Genomic DNA, 15,624 nt, shown 5'->3' on the forward strand with positions numbered 1-15,624 from the left:
TTCTGTTGTCCCCAAACCATCATCCTTCCTGCTCTCCTGGTTCACCATTGCCATTAGCACATCCCGTTAATCCTTCCCATCAGAGGACAAAGATACTGGTGTTTTTGTCCATGAATACAAGAGAGTGCCTATTTCCCACTTCCTAATGATAATTTAAATTCCAAAGGGCCGTCATGGTGTTTGAAAGCAGGGCATCCTATCAGGGCTAATGACGAATAAGGGAAGAATTGCCCTGACTGCTGCAAGTAGCCACTAGGCATTTCCCCATTCCAGGGAGTCTGTGTGAGAAAAGAAAATAGAGCAAGTGGGATTGGTAAGGTTGTTTTTAAGTTGTAATCTCTGTCCTCATAAGAGTATAGAATTGATTGATATGAACATGATGGGATTTCCCAAGTCTACTTGTTTCGTTGTTGATTTTAAACTTTCTCAGTCACACACACACACAAAAACTTTGGATACTGTGTTTTTTATAGATTAAATATATAAACTTGAGACAGACTATAAGTATAACTTTTTGTACAATTTAAGGAGACTTCATACTGTAGAACTCTGAATTACCTCCAATCATGAAGAGTCAAGTAACAGGATTCTTTTATGTTCTTAGATATTTTATAGTATATATTTTGCTTTAGAGAGATTATTATATTGTCCCAGGTTCTTTGAAGACATGATGTGCTTAAGGATTTTTCTCTTTCCTTATTTATTAGTAAATATATTCATTTGTTAATTTATAATGGTTTTTCTGATAAAGTAATTATTATCAAGGTTATAGTTTCAGGATTTGATCACCAAGCTAAAAATCTAGAACATTTTGTCTAGCAATTTTAATCAAACCTGAGAATGATTCTTAGGGCTAAACTAAGTTTTTCCAGCTGTGTTAAATCTGTATTATTGTTACTCTGATGTAAAGGTGCAATATAAACTTAGCCCTGACCATCTTTATAACATTGATTTTTACATTCGGCATTTGACCTTTATGGGTAAGGCATTCTGGCACAAAACATTATTCCATTTAAGTATCAATTGGACACTTCAGTTATGCTTCTAATACTCGTGGGCAGATACTCAGCAGGCAGTATAAAATTTTCATTTGTTTGTTTATCTTGCTACATTTGTTCTAGGTTGGTTCTTACTTGAAATCTCCAAAATTCCCTATTTGGATTGTTGGCAGTGAAACTCACCTCACCGTATTTTTTGCCAAGGTATGCTTATAGCAGGATTTTTTTTTTTTTTTTTTTTAAGTATGATATCAGGCAACAAGTAGTCTAAGTCCATATTTAGTTTGGGTCTTCGTGCAAAATTCAGTGTATTCCTACTAACAAGTGGATTGTTCCAAAACCTAAAAAATTAATAGTAAAGAAAATATTATTACACTGCTCTAGTTTTACAGTTATTTTAGTAAACTCTGTCATGATTTAGTTATAATTTCTTTATCTTTTGTGACTTCAGAGCTTTGGCTTTTGATATTTTTCAGAAATCACTGTTAAATAACTAAATTTAAAAGTTTTGGATTGCTCTTTTGTAGAAAAGATAAGAATCTCATATAATATAAAATAATTTTAGTTAAAACATCTAGGAAAATATTTTTAAATCTATTAGTAGTTCAGTGGTATAGAAGTGATCTTTTAAGAGGTAATGTTTCCTATAATTTTGATATATAAGGTTATAATATTGACATAGATTAATGCATTTGAATATGTTTATTTTAAAATTCTTAAAACAAACCTGTTTCTAAATTTCCTCCTTTAACAATAGTACTTCTTTCTCCACATAGCGTGGTTAGAGCTTTGGAGTCACACAAACTTCATTTGAATCCTAGCCTTACCACTTCTGATCATTCAGCCTCTTTCCCAGGTCTTTAAAATAAGGATTTCTGATAATACCTTGCTCTTAGATTTTTTATCAGGTTTAAATATATAATGTTTAGCAGTACCTAGTCCAAGTTAAGTGCCCAAGGAATCTTGGCTGTTGCCATCAGCCTCCTCACTGCCATCATTATTCTGCATTTAGTAAACATGGAGTTGCTGATGTTGGAGTAAAGGAAAATATAGGATTGTTTATTTTGAGGTTCTTTATGTCTAGAGGACTTTCCTGATTACCCCATACACTTTTTTAGATTGTACCTGTTAGTGTAATTTTCCTTGTGTCTGAAAAATTATGACTCGTATAAACTGTGCCAAGGAGTGAACTGCTAGTGCGAAGTTGTGTGGGTCTGTTTTCTCACTTATCACTGGATTACTTGTAATGTGCTGCCAAAATCTAGTGATTGGATTTAGAGTGAGTACTTCCCTTAAACAGAAAAAGCTATAAAATAGAACTAAAAAAGTACAGACTTTGACGGAACTACAGTAGTAAAAAGTACTGATAAGTTGCATTTAGTCTGAAAGCTTTTGCTGTTTATTTCCCTCCTAAAGTAGAAAAGAAGTTAAAAACATAATGTAAACTATAAAAACTGGACAACTTTGAATTCCAGAGGGAGGATTTCATCATTTGACTAATTTTTGTGTCAAGTGTTCTAAATTTCCAGAAAAGAAAATCAGTTCCAATTTACATGCAAAAATGTAGTTTCAAGCCAATTATTATTTTTATTTCCAGCTCCATATTTAAGCACAGGAAAACTAATGAATTCTATGAAACACTATAAGGTTCAAATACAAAAGACAGTGAGATGAAAATACTTTAAATCTTAAATTTTATGATTGACATTTAAGAAATGATTTTGTTATCAAGTAGCAGAAGAGACTTTACAGAAGCTTAATAGAAGGAACGGTGTCGGCTTAGCTTTGTAAATACAGACATTTTGTATTTTAGCATCTAAATATCAGGTCTGTTGATAGATACCTTCTTTTCTATGAAACATACACTTCCTACCCACGTGCGTGGTTTTCTTTATATTTTCCATAGCATTTGATCTGTTGTGCGGTTGAATTTATCACACAGTGCATTGTTCCTATGTCCTGTACCTTTTGTGTGTATTTCCTGTGACCAGCAGTGAGCCTTGTTTAGGACAGGGACCCTCTCATTCATCTTAATCACAGATCTCAACCACGTGCAACAAAATGTTGAGTGAGAGACATGAAGTGCGTAGAGAGAAACAAAAAACCCTACCACACCAGTTTCAGGCCTGAAAGAGCAAGCTCCGTGTATGCCCCCTCAGTCAGATGAGGTTTTCAAATAAATCTCCATTCATTTGCATCCCCGGAGCTACTGATAACCCAGACAGGAAAATGCACACACACAGAAAGTGATTAGAAAGAATTTTATGGTAAGATTTTAGGTTCTTCAACTATTATAAGTCCTAAAACTCACATTTATCAAGTACCTTATTTCTCTTTTAGAAGTCCTGAACTTTAAAATGATTGTTTTGGTACTTACCTTTGTATCTGTGGGTCTGATACATAGTCTGGCACATAATATAGGGGATTCATTAGTTCAGTGAATAAAGTCTACGCCTAAATTTTCCACACTTGGGTTCCAGTGATAATTATATCTTCTTAAAAATAGTTTTTCATGACTCATTCTGAAGCTTCTTAGAAGCATGGATACTTCCTCTTCAGTGAATTTTAAAACAACTGAATTTAGATTGTTTGAACATGGTTCTTTCAAAAGAGTTATAGGAAATTTTCCCTTTGAGATAAAAGGTCGAAGATCACATAAGTAGTAAATGAGATCGGTGATGCTTCATAATATTTATTAGGTCCAGTTTAAAAAAATTTTTTTAAAGATTTTATTTATTTATTTGACAGAGTTCACAAGTAGGCAGAGGGGCAGGCGGAGAGAGAGGGGAAAGCAGGCTCCCCACTGAGCAGAGCCTGATGCGGGGCTCCATCCCAGGACCCTGGGATCAAAGGCAGAGGCTTAACCCACTGAGCCACCCAGGCGCCCCCAGTTTAAAATTTTTTCTAAATAAAGTATTTATGTAGTCTTCATCATGTAGAAAATACTGTAAATTTTATTGTTCTGTACATTATAAGACCTGTTATTTGATCTTTCTTTGATATTTCTATATTTGATCAAGTAATTTTGGTTTTGTTTTTGTTACTCAAAAAATAATCTGGAGGTTTGTTTTTCTTATTTATTTTTGGTTTTGGTTTATTTATTTTGGGGAGGTTCACTGACTTTATGTTTCATGGCCTGAAACAAAGAGCAGCATAATGTAAATCCCGAGGTCTTTTTCTGTAAAACTGATACATTTGTATGGATATGTATTTCATTTGCTGACCTATTTGTGCTGATTATGATTAAGGATAAAGCATATTTAAAGGTCACAATTTTCAAAGTAAACTATAATTTAACATTTTAAAATGCTTTTGAAAAGCTGTGTAATTCTTCATGTGACATTGCACCTGTCATCATTCACATGTATATTCATTTGTCAAATATTTACTAGACATATACTATGTGCCTGGCATTATGCCAGGTGCTGTGAAGACTGTGGTGAGCAAAAATAGATGGGCTCCTGTTTTTATGGAGGTATATATTCTAATGGGGGAGGCATTCATCAAGGAATCATTTATAAAACTATAAAATTATAACTGATGAGGGCTGACAAAGCACAGGTCTATAAAGCTCTAAGAATGTACCTTAGTTTTGGAAGACTAGGAATGTTTCCTAAGGAGAACTGATGTCTACAGTGAACATCGAGGCATTAGTAAGGTGAAACAATGGGAAGAGGGGGAAAAAGCCTTCCCTAGACCAGAAATAGGAGCTCAGCGCTATGGTGGGAACAAACTGGAAGGGAAGAGTAGGAGCACGGAGGATTCAAGGGGCAAGGTATAAGATGAGGGTACAGAAGCAGTAGCAGGTCTTTGACTAGAAAGACTGTTCTGGGGAGATAGGAAGGAAAGAAACAGGATTAAATTTGCATTTTGGAGGACTATGGCTAATTGTGGGAAATAGACCTACTGGAGGATAACCTAGGGAGTGGGTAAAGAAGACTCGTAGTATTCTGGGTAAGCAGGGGATATGGTTTGGCCAGGGTGATGATGGTAGACATTGATGGGAGTACATAAATTTGAGAGATTTATTCCCGAGGTAGACTGATAGGACTTGGTGACAGATTGAATGGGATAGATGAAAGGTAGAGAAAGTTAATGAGATGAGTGCTTTTAATGATTAATCTTAGAGTCTCAGAAAGAGCTCAGCAGCTTTGCTCTTGTTGAATTCACCGAATTATGATTATAGCAATTAATGCTTCATTTGGCCAGTTGGCCCAGTCAAGAGTAAAGACTGAGACACTATAGTTCCAGGTCTTTCAAGAAAATAGGCCAGCCACATAATGCCACAGTGCGGTTTACAAGTCCCAGCCACACGGGCAATGCCTAGAATGCTTACATGAGAAATGAATCAAAGGAATAGGGGAAAGGAACTCAATAAAATAAATTTTAAAAAAAGAAAGAATGGAGATAGTATAGGACAGTATAGGGATCAAAAGAAAACTTCAAAAAACCAAACACTTTAAGAGAAGTTATTATATCCATGAAACTTTGGAGGCTATGAGGAAAGGACATTTGACAGACAAACTAGAAACTGAAATCTTACTGAAAAAATTGAAAGACAAATTGGAGAAAGCTCTCCCCTACATCGTTGGCTGTAGCTTCCCAACCGAGGACTATGCTGTTGCCCTTCAAGGAGCTGTAGTATCTATTAAAATGTAAGTCACTTCCTGTTACTCTTAATCTCTGAACCCTACATTGGTTCCCCTTCATTAAACATAAAAGCCAAAGTCCTTAGAATAACTTAGTAGGCTTTGCCTCACCTCATCTGATTATTTCCCCATTGCCTTTCTAATCACATTTCCTACTACTCCCCCTTCCTGTCTTGCTTAGCCATGCTGATCTTTCCTCCAGTTCAGAACGAGGCAAGCCCTTTGCACGTGCTCTTCCCTTTGCTTAAAATGATCCTGCCTCAGATGTCTGTAGAAAGGGTTCTTTTCTTCCTTCAGGTTGGTATTCAAAGGTCACCTCGCCTTCCCTGGCTACCTTTTCTAAAATGTCAACCCCTTATCCCCCTGCCTTTTCATTAACATTCTCACAAATATAGATATGTTTTAATTGAGGTGAAATTCACATAACAAAATTAACCATTTTCAGGTGAGGAATTTAGTACATCTTAGAGAATGGTGGTTGCAAAACATACATAGAAGCCATCCTATGTAAGTGGGAGTTTTATGCTTAGGTTACCTGCTAGTTCTCCTTGGTATTAACTGCGGGGAGCGCATAGGAACTGAGAGTCATCAAGCAGCAGGGGTCCCACAGAACTCTGTAATAAGGGGTTATGGGTGAGGTAAAATGCAGTGCATAAATGGACTTCTTCAAAGAAGGAAGCTTAATTTTCATTAAGGTGGAGAGTTATCCAAGCAAGTCATCTGAGCCATGACAATAAAATTTTCAAATCTGTACATTGTGAGAGAGCTTGCCTAATAGGTATGGGTAGTATGTTAAGTCATCATACCATAGTATTTTTTTTTTTTAATTCAAGTACAATGGAACTTTTGGTAAATTTAAAACTTAGGAACTTACTGTGCAGGTAAAAGAAATGATTTTGAGTAGTAGATGCTTGAATACAGAACCTCTATATTTGAACCTACCTTTCTTGAGTTATTTCCCTTGATTTCAAAAAAATAGCTCTTATTCTTAAAATAAGGCTGGGTAACATGTTTAAATCAAATTTTAGGAGTCAGGTCTTTTCATACTGAATCATATATACTTTAAATACCCAAGTATCACCTGAGAGAATATTTGGGCAGTTGTCCACTTACCTTTCTCTTCTCTCTAACCATCATTTTTCCCCCTTTGATTCCTTGTCTTCCTTTTCTTATATTTTAGTTTTAAGATTAAATTATTTGGGTCATTTTCATTATTTCCTCTTGAATTGGAACTGATTTTGAAATTAATTTTTAGAGCAAATTCAAGATGCGGGCTTTATATTTGAAAATATGATTCTCTGATTTTGTTAGAATTTTATGTCTACTATAAAGTAGACAACATAAATGTCTTACTTGTTTTTATTGTGCATCTCAATCTCAGTGTGGGATGACAGCTGGTGGTTTAATATAAAGATGGCTGGAACCCACCTATCTAACATCTAGTTTCATCTTTGGAAGATCAGTGACTAATTGCCCTTGTAATCCATTTCTTGCTGTCTTTTGAAGTTGGAGAGATGAGTTTTACATCCCTTTTTGTTCTCTTTTATGGTTATAAAAAAGACTCTATGTGTATGTGCAGAGCATCACCTTTGACCTTTTGTGTGACAAAAGCAGTTTTCCTTTTAGGTAAGAACCCATGAAAACACATGACCATTGAAACTCAGAATACAGAAAGAAATTGAATGCAAAGGAGGAACAAAACATGGCACTGTTCCTGCGTGAGCCGAGCGCTCTTGCTGTGCTGTCTGCTACTGGGAGTCAGTCAGAATTCTTTCTCCAGGGCAGCCTCCTTTTGTTTGTTCATCCTTGGGTGTAACGTTAAGTGTTAGGTTTCTGTTTTTAGGAGTTTAAAAACTGGACAGCCCTCCTTGACTATTAACATACGTTTCTCTACATGTTATAAACACAGTTTTAAGAAAAAGTGAAACAATGCTTCAGAGACTTTCTTATAAAGAAAATTCAGCCTCTGTGTATCTTTCCTGTTGGGTCAAAGTTGTGGAACTTGGAAGGCGGGTAAATTCACAGTCAGATCTTCTGTAACGTGTAGCATTCTAACATGTAGAATGTTGCAGTTTGGGTTTTGCTATATTAATGCAGTTAGTCGCCCCATCCATTTATCTTAAGTAAATTTATGAGTTTGTGTTTATGTTTCAGTGCCATGCCTTCTCTACTACAGAGAGGAAATGGATTTGAGACCTGAATTATTTATTTTCATAATTAAAGTCATAACTTGGCATGTATGCTTTTAACACCTTTTCTCTAATGTAAGAATAGCATCTGGTATTTGAATGACTTGGAATGTTTGGGTAGAAGTCTATATAAATTAACTATTTTCAGTTTTTAAATTGTTGAAAAACCGTGGATTTTTTAACCATAAGCTGTTTGCTAACTGCTTAGCACACTTTGGAGCTACCCCCCATCAGCTCTCTGTAGGGTTATGCCAAGGATTTGTGTGGTCTTAGTAAAGCATTTATTTTTGGCTGTTTTTATCAGAGATCTTTCAAAATGTATTATAAATATTCTTGCCTCGTTCAACAAGTGACAAATTGCTCTTACGTTGTCTTTCATACTACTCTGAATGCCTTTAAGCAGCTGTTTCTGTGTCTGGTTTTTACAATTTTTAGGATTTTGCTTTTTCTCTTTGTGCATCATGTCAGTCATGTCAGCCTGCTGTCTAAAGGCCATCCCTCTTTCCCTTGCAATTTGTGTCTAAGAGTTTTTTGTTACAGTAGAGTTATACAATCTTCCAAAGGTAATATGTTGTTGATAAAAAGGCCTACAGGTGTTCTGTCATGAGTAAAGTCTATATGAGTGTTAATGAGAATCAGCGTTTGATAGGTCGACGTCTCTAGGTGTCTGTGTGTCATTGATGGAAATAATTGCAGTCAATACATTGGATAGCAGAATGGAGCAAAAGGTCTTACATCATGTATTTAATGTATGATAGTGTTAAGAAGTTTGTGGTTTTATTTTTCTGTACTTTTATCTGTGTTACCCTCTGCCCAGAATGTGATCAAAATCCTGCTCATTGTTCATGTTCTAGCCTTGACATCTTTCTTGTTTTGACTCCTGCTTCTCTTACTCCCTTGCTGCTCCTAAAATTTCTTCTCTCTCTACCTTCTTGTGATCACTGATGTTAACTGCACTTTACCTGTTTTTCCCATAGTACCTATTATAGCTAACATTAGGCATTGTCCTAAGTCCTATTGAAATGCATAGATGAATGATGCAGTGTAGTAATTTTCTGTTTGCATTTACTGAGTGGTGCCGGTGTCAGGCATTATGCTAACCATCTCGCATGCAGTCCTGATTTAATCCACAGGTAACCCTGTGAGGTAAGTACCATTTCTCATCTACATCTAATGGCCTGGGGCCAGTGAAAAATAACCTCTCCAAAGTTACATATTAGCGCCAAAGCCAGGATTCAAACTCTAATCTTCTGACTCCGTAGCTTTTCACTATTTCTGTTCCTTAGGATAACAAAAAAACAAATAATTACACCAGGATGGAATAGAGACTGGAAGAGGGGAGAGGTGGGTGCACAGGATATGATACTTGAATGTAAAGGACATGTTAAGTTTTTGACTTAATATGAAATGAGGGCTGTATTCGAGACTTGGAGAAAAGATGAAGCAAAAAGAGAAGAGATGGTGGGATGTGATGGTCCACGCTATATTTGGGAACTAGTAGTTCATTCTGTATGGCTACACCATCCTGGTTGTGCCAAAAGATTAAGAAGGACACGAAGGTTGGGATCAGATATAGGACTAGCTGGAATAATCCTTTATTCCCAAACCATTTTTGTTCTATAATGTCTACATGCTTAGCTTGATATGGAATGCTTAACATGAATTTCCAAGGCATGAGTGTAAAGCACGTGCAAGGAAATTGAATAACCTTCATAATGAACAAGAACTTTTCCATAAAGCAAGTATTAGAAATTTGAATATTGTGACTATTTTTCATAGTCAAACCCTGTTTAATATAAAAGAAAGGATTTGTGGGTGGCGGGGTGCGGGGTGGTACAGTCTGGGCTGTCGCTCACTTTGCATTGACACTAATGCAAGCCTGTCAGGCTTAAATTACATAGTGGTGTGTGGCCTGCAGTGTAATTCTTGTAGACATTCATTTTCATATGAATCATAGAAGGTCTGTATATGTGGAGATTCCCCTTTATGCGGCTTATATTATAATCGATGTCAGAGGGCAAACATGAAGGGAAAGACAAGAGGAAAAGGTAGGCCAGCTATGAACAGGAAGAGCAAATATACATGGCACAAACAAAATAAAGCCCCAGCCAGAATATGAGGTTTTAATTCCCTTTGCCAGTTTCCTGAAGTAGTGACCCTGAAATCTCAGTGATTTATTCCATATTCAAGGAGGCTGTGAGAGCAGTCCACCCCAGGCAGGAGGCATATTTGACCACTAGAATTGTCTAGATTTGCATGCATGCGTTGGTGATCATAGAAGCATTTCAACAAGGTGAGTTTTGTTATATTTAAATTGTCTATAGACAGTGTACCCTGTATTTGCCTATACTGAGTACACTACTCCCACCATACCCTTTCTCCTCAAACACACACCAGAGCTTATTTCTCTCTTAATTTACATGGTGGCTGCAGGTGTGTTCCATGTACCTTCTTCTAAGATCTGGAGTGAAGGAGCAGCCTGTCAGAAGGTGCGATTCTCCTGGTAAAGGGAAAAGAGAGACACTGGCAAAGCCACAGGTGGCCCTGGAAGCTTTTAGGAGCTAGCAGAATGTCACTTTTGCTTGTACTGCTCTGACCGAAAGAAGTCACCTGGCCAAACCTGACATCAGTGAGGGTAGAAAGTAGACCTGTCCCACAGAGGTACTTCACAAGCCCATAGCCACAGGCCATGATAAATAATGCTCTTACAAAGCAGGGAGGCACAAGAAATTGAGAACAACAATATCATCTAGCGCCATAAGTTACATTGTGTCCACATGATGTAACAGAGTTTAAAATGATTCAAATGATACAAAGTCTCTACTTAGAAATAAGGAGGAATTTTCTGATTTTTATCCAGGTGATCATTAAATATTAACTAACCATTTAAAGAAGTCAGAAAATCCGTTTTCTTGAATTATGTAGGTATTGATGTGCTGAGAGAGGGATGGCTTAGGTGAGCTGTTCTCTTAATGAAATTCAGTAGTTAAAAGGCTAACCACTTTTCTCCACCTGGTTCTTCACATAAGCAAGAGAACACAGAAAATGCTTATAGATATCCAGCAGAGTCATTATTCAGAGTGGATGCCTGAGGCCTTAGGGATGAATTCTCTGGCAGAAACCAGTTGAGAAAGACTGGTAGGATTATTAAGGTGAGTTGTATAATTATGATAATTGGGAGAAAAAGAAGCCATTCATTAGTATTAATAATAGTCGTGATTCTACTCATGCCTGTATGACTTCCTCCTCCTGCCTTATTTCTACTTGTACATTTAGAGTTTGGTTTTTTGGAGAAAGAGCCTTGAAGGGCTTTTCTTTCTGTTCCTCCTCTGACTTCTCTGCTAATGCAACACAAATCAGCACTACATAGCAGTGGGCTGTTGTGGAGAGAGCCGGGGGCTTTTGCACATTTGGGGAGAAGAAATGGAAGAATAAGGAAAAAGTCCACTGCCCTAGCTACTTTCAGATGACGTGGCATCACCTGAATTGTTTCTAACAGTGGCACTGAAGAATATTATGTACTTGGTAATTGATTTGAAATCTGTTTCTTAGTGATTCCCAAAATATTTCCAGAAGTATAGTGAGTTTTAAAATCAGTATGAAACATCAAGTGATTTTAAAATGAAACATTAAAGTTTAAAGGGAAATTATGTACCAGCTAACTTTTTTCTTTTGAAGGGCTCTTCATGGCACTAGGTAATGTTGCCTGTGAGCTAAAATGTAACATATACGTGTGGTCATTCCTGAAGTTAGGTAAAACTCTGAGGTTCTTTGATTACTTAGGAGATTTATCTTGATAATGATGAAAGGTATAGTGAATAAACTGTAAAGACCTTTTTTCAGTAATGAGCTACTTATACCTAGCCAACAAACTGAACACAGGCCTGTCTTTTATTTCAGTAGGTGTTTAGAAGGATAGCTCGTGTTACAACATTTTAAAAGGTTTATGGCGAACAGCGAATAATTATAGTAATAGTGCAGGCAGAACTGCATGAAAAAGAGATACTTGTTTCATGACTTAGGATATTAGATAGTCCCATTACAGCGTGGCTTTCTTTTCCCCCTTCTCTTCTATAGCAGTTTGCCAGTTAAGGAAAGTTGGTTGAGGCTAGATAATTTTAAAAGCTATATTGTTTAGCAATCCCTGTTGGCCGGTAAATTGGCTAAATAGAAATTGTTCTAATATTCCTCTGATAAAAGCATTGGATTATTATATTTAACAAAGAGAACTACGTTTAGAGCAAAAATAATTTTGATGGTAAATCAGAGTTTAAATAATGAAAACAATATTTAAATATTTAACTATTAGGTTTAATATCTCTTCCCAGAGGAGGTACCTAAAAGAGTTTTCGATGCAATACATGTGGAAATTTTGTTCTACTTAATAAAGATAGTGATGAAGAAAAGAAAATGCTTACAGCTAGCCTTGTTGACTTGGATAACTTGGAATTACATCTTTGGAAACTATAACTCAGTGGTTTTCTGAGGATGGGGCAGGGATTAATGTATGGTTTGGATTTTATTTTAGGTAATTCCTTAATTTTAATACTGTTCATCAACATAAGTGTATATTAGCATATTTTTCTCTCTTCCGTTAGATTGTGACCATATACATACATACACACAGCCTAGGTCTTTCTTTACCATTTCACAGGCTTGCCAGCCAGTATTCAAAACGTTGTGGGTGTGTGGGTAGTTGTATGCAAAATATATATTAAATATAGAATCTAAAAACTATTGCTATATGAAGTCCTAGAAATGGAAATCTGAAGGGTAGAGTTCTCGCGTTCTTCCTCACAGTTTTACAGCTGTTACATGAGAGTTCTCTGACTTCATCTTTTATGTTTAGCAAGGAAAATACAGCAATTGTATCACTCACTAAAATATTTTGTCTTTAGATTATAAAGGACACTTTATCAGTTGAATGAATTCTTCCCATTCAAACTTGCTATGCAAGTATGAAATATATTTGACATTTATTATATTACCAGATTCACCACTGTTAAAGATCTTTAAATTAGGAATCTTGTTCAGAAGTGTTTAAGTTAAATAAATTGGCCAAAATTAGTGTTGGCATTTGTCATTTTAAATCAAATTAGAAGTTAAAAAGAGTTCAGCATGGGGGTGCCTGGGTGGCTCAGTGGGCTAAAGCCTCTGCCTTTGGCTCAGGTCATGATCCCAGGGTCCTGGGATCAAGCCCCGCATCGGGCTCTCTGCTTAGCAGGGAGCCTGCTTCCTCCTCTCTCTCTGCCGGCCTCTCTGCCTACTTGTGATCTCTGTCAAATAAATAAATAAAATCTTAAAAAAAAAAAAAAAAGTTCAGCATGGAACACTTTAATGGCAATAGGTGGTTTTATAACTTTTCCAGATTTCATCCATAAACCTTTAAACAGCATATAAATTTAAACAAGCTTTAACAAAAGATCATTTTCTCTAATAATCTAAAAAGCATGTAAACAATCAAAAACCGCAAATAATCAGGTCGGAAGACTGTACTGGCTTTGATTTGTGGATATAGACCTTTGGAATGTTTTCATTGGAAATTATTGTGGGGGGCAGGGCTTTTCCTTTTTCCTCCCTCTAGCATAAACACATCTTAAAATGAGTGGTATGATTAAAAACAATTTCTAGTGAGTTTAACAGATTAGCTATTAGTGTGTCATTGAGACAAAAGGAGCAAAACAAGATAAAAAAAATCATTGATGACAAAATTTACTTTATTAGTAATGACTGTTATAGTTGCTGGGCTCATTATGTGGAACCTGACCAGTGCCACTGGTTGTATTTTGGGAGGAGAAAAGGAATTTCTGTTTAGGTGGTCTGCATCTGGGTGGTTTGCTCATATCCAGTGTTTTGAGGTACTTGTTTCACACTTCTGAACTTCAACCAAGAAGCTGTCTAAATTCCTTTCCTACCATCCTCCATTCTGACATTTTTGAAGTAATCTGCTGTCCTCCATTTCCGTGTCTTGCTTTGTAGGTTTTCCAGCCCTGGCCTCCTCCAGTGCTCAGGTCCTGCTGCGCAGCTTGCAGTTGGCAGGCGTGGAGTGTTGGTAGTGTGCTCAACATTAGGAGAATGCCGTATGCTCTACTGGGATATATAACCATCACCTCCTAACCCCTCATGTTCACAATCAGATGCATTCTGCCATCAAGTCTGATTTCCCTTCCTCACTGAGGCTTTTCTCACAGTTCTAGTCCCCCACCTGTGGCTCTGCTAATTCCTTCTAGATCGGATTCCCTACCCTCTTTGTCTTTGAGCTGAGAGCCAGAGAATCTTTTTTGTAAAACCTGTTAAGGTACACGCAGATGTGTCAGAAGGATGTTGAATAAGTGCCAGTGCACTTGGAGAAATAATATATTCTCTGTGGGTCAGCCATATGTAAATTTTACAGTTTTAAATATCGTACAATATTTATTGGAACACATCCATGCTCGTTTGTTTATGTATTACTGTATTGTCTTGCTGCTGAGATCATGTGGCCCTATTTACTCTCTGGCCCATTACAGAAAAAATGTGCCAGCCCCTATTCCAAATGAAGATTTGTTAAAACCAGAGTACACTGAGAGTTGTGCCCACGCGTCAAACGATCATCTAGATCAGGCCAGCATATATAGCCTCTTCAAACAAGAATAATACATTTTCTAAAGCCTAAGTTTTTTGTGTGTTCATAACCAGAGGCAAGAGATACACAGTGAACATTTTTCAGTAAGTCTTAAATTTGTCTTCTCTATGTTAGCATAGTACATTTTGTTTATAGCACTTGGAAATAAGGCATCAGGTAATTCACTTTCAATTTTTTGACACACCTGCGTTTTCTGACCTCTTTAATGCCAGAGAATTTGATAAAAGCTTTTTCTGTGGTTAAAACTGGAATCTTCTTTGTTAGCTCAATAGTAATTTCCCAAAATTTAACTTTGTAAGAGTATTAAAGGAGTGCTTCAACCATATTCTCTGCACCTCTTCCCGTGAAAAGATTTTCTTTTGTGACTGAGAAAAACAGTACTTCCTTCCCCGCTATTAAATCGTATTTATATTTAGAAAATTCAAAGTCCTGTTTTAACAGGTGTTTTAAGTTTTTCCTCATCACTTAACTAATAACAAAGGTTAAAATGCAACAGATGGTTAATAGAAAGAATGTATCCTCCTCTTGGGCCAGTATAAGTTTACCCTTGGGTAAAATCTCATCTGCAGCTCTACCTACTTATCCAGAATTTCAGTGACAAATCCCCAAATTCCAATAGCCATTCTAAAGGGAAGAATTGAAAAGAAGTGGGGTTGGAAGTAGTCAAGGAAACTAAAACCTATGGTGAACTACATGGAGAAACTTCTGTAATTACGGTTGAAAGTGATAAAAGCAGGTAGGGGGATCATGATAATAGTCCCAGTGTTAGTAATTGCGCCCTGAATCAGAGAGCTGACATGCAGTCCTAGCGTCAGTACAAAGTGAATGGTAGGGCTAAGGCTGTACTGGTGATGTATTCTAAAAAGGAAAGAGTTTTTAAGAAATTAGGCTAAATAAACACTACCCAAGAATCTCGCATTGTCATCCCAAATTAGGAGTGCATTCTTCCTTTGACCCAGCAATCCTGCTCTGGTGCTCTGTCCTACCGATAAAACTGCATGTATGAAATTACATGTTCGGGTTTCTTTGGTGCAGCAGTGTTTTTCACAGCAAAAGATTAGACATTATCCAATTATCCATCAGTGAAGGACTGAATCATAAAATCAGAAGGTGATTGAAAGGCCAGATGAAAACATGCCACATGACATACATTTTCAAAGTAG

General features: G+C 36.7%; 1 protein-coding gene across 5 annotated transcripts in view; it reads left to right on the forward strand.

Annotated features, from left to right (window-relative positions):
• The window catches only part of MINDY3 (MINDY lysine 48 deubiquitinase 3), an 84,348-nt gene that overhangs the window by 44,033 nt on the left and 24,691 nt on the right, over positions 1-15,624 (forward strand). For 4 of the 5 annotated variants that reach the window (XM_032880911.1, XM_032880912.1, XM_032880916.1 and 1 more), the window contains one exon: positions 1,122-1,202. The exons of the other annotated variant lie outside the window; for it this stretch is intronic. In XM_032880911.1, coding sequence (XP_032736802.1) covers positions 1,122-1,202 — 81 coding nt within the window. The remainder of the gene's footprint in view (positions 1-1,121; positions 1,203-15,624) is intronic. 5 annotated transcript variants of the gene reach the window in all.

This window comes from Lontra canadensis, unplaced genomic scaffold (assembly GCF_010015895.1).
Source record: "Lontra canadensis isolate GAN:19392208 unplaced genomic scaffold, GSC_riverotter_1.0 scaffold72, whole genome shotgun sequence".
In the NCBI taxonomy this organism is placed as follows: domain Eukaryota; kingdom Metazoa; phylum Chordata; class Mammalia; order Carnivora; family Mustelidae; genus Lontra; species Lontra canadensis.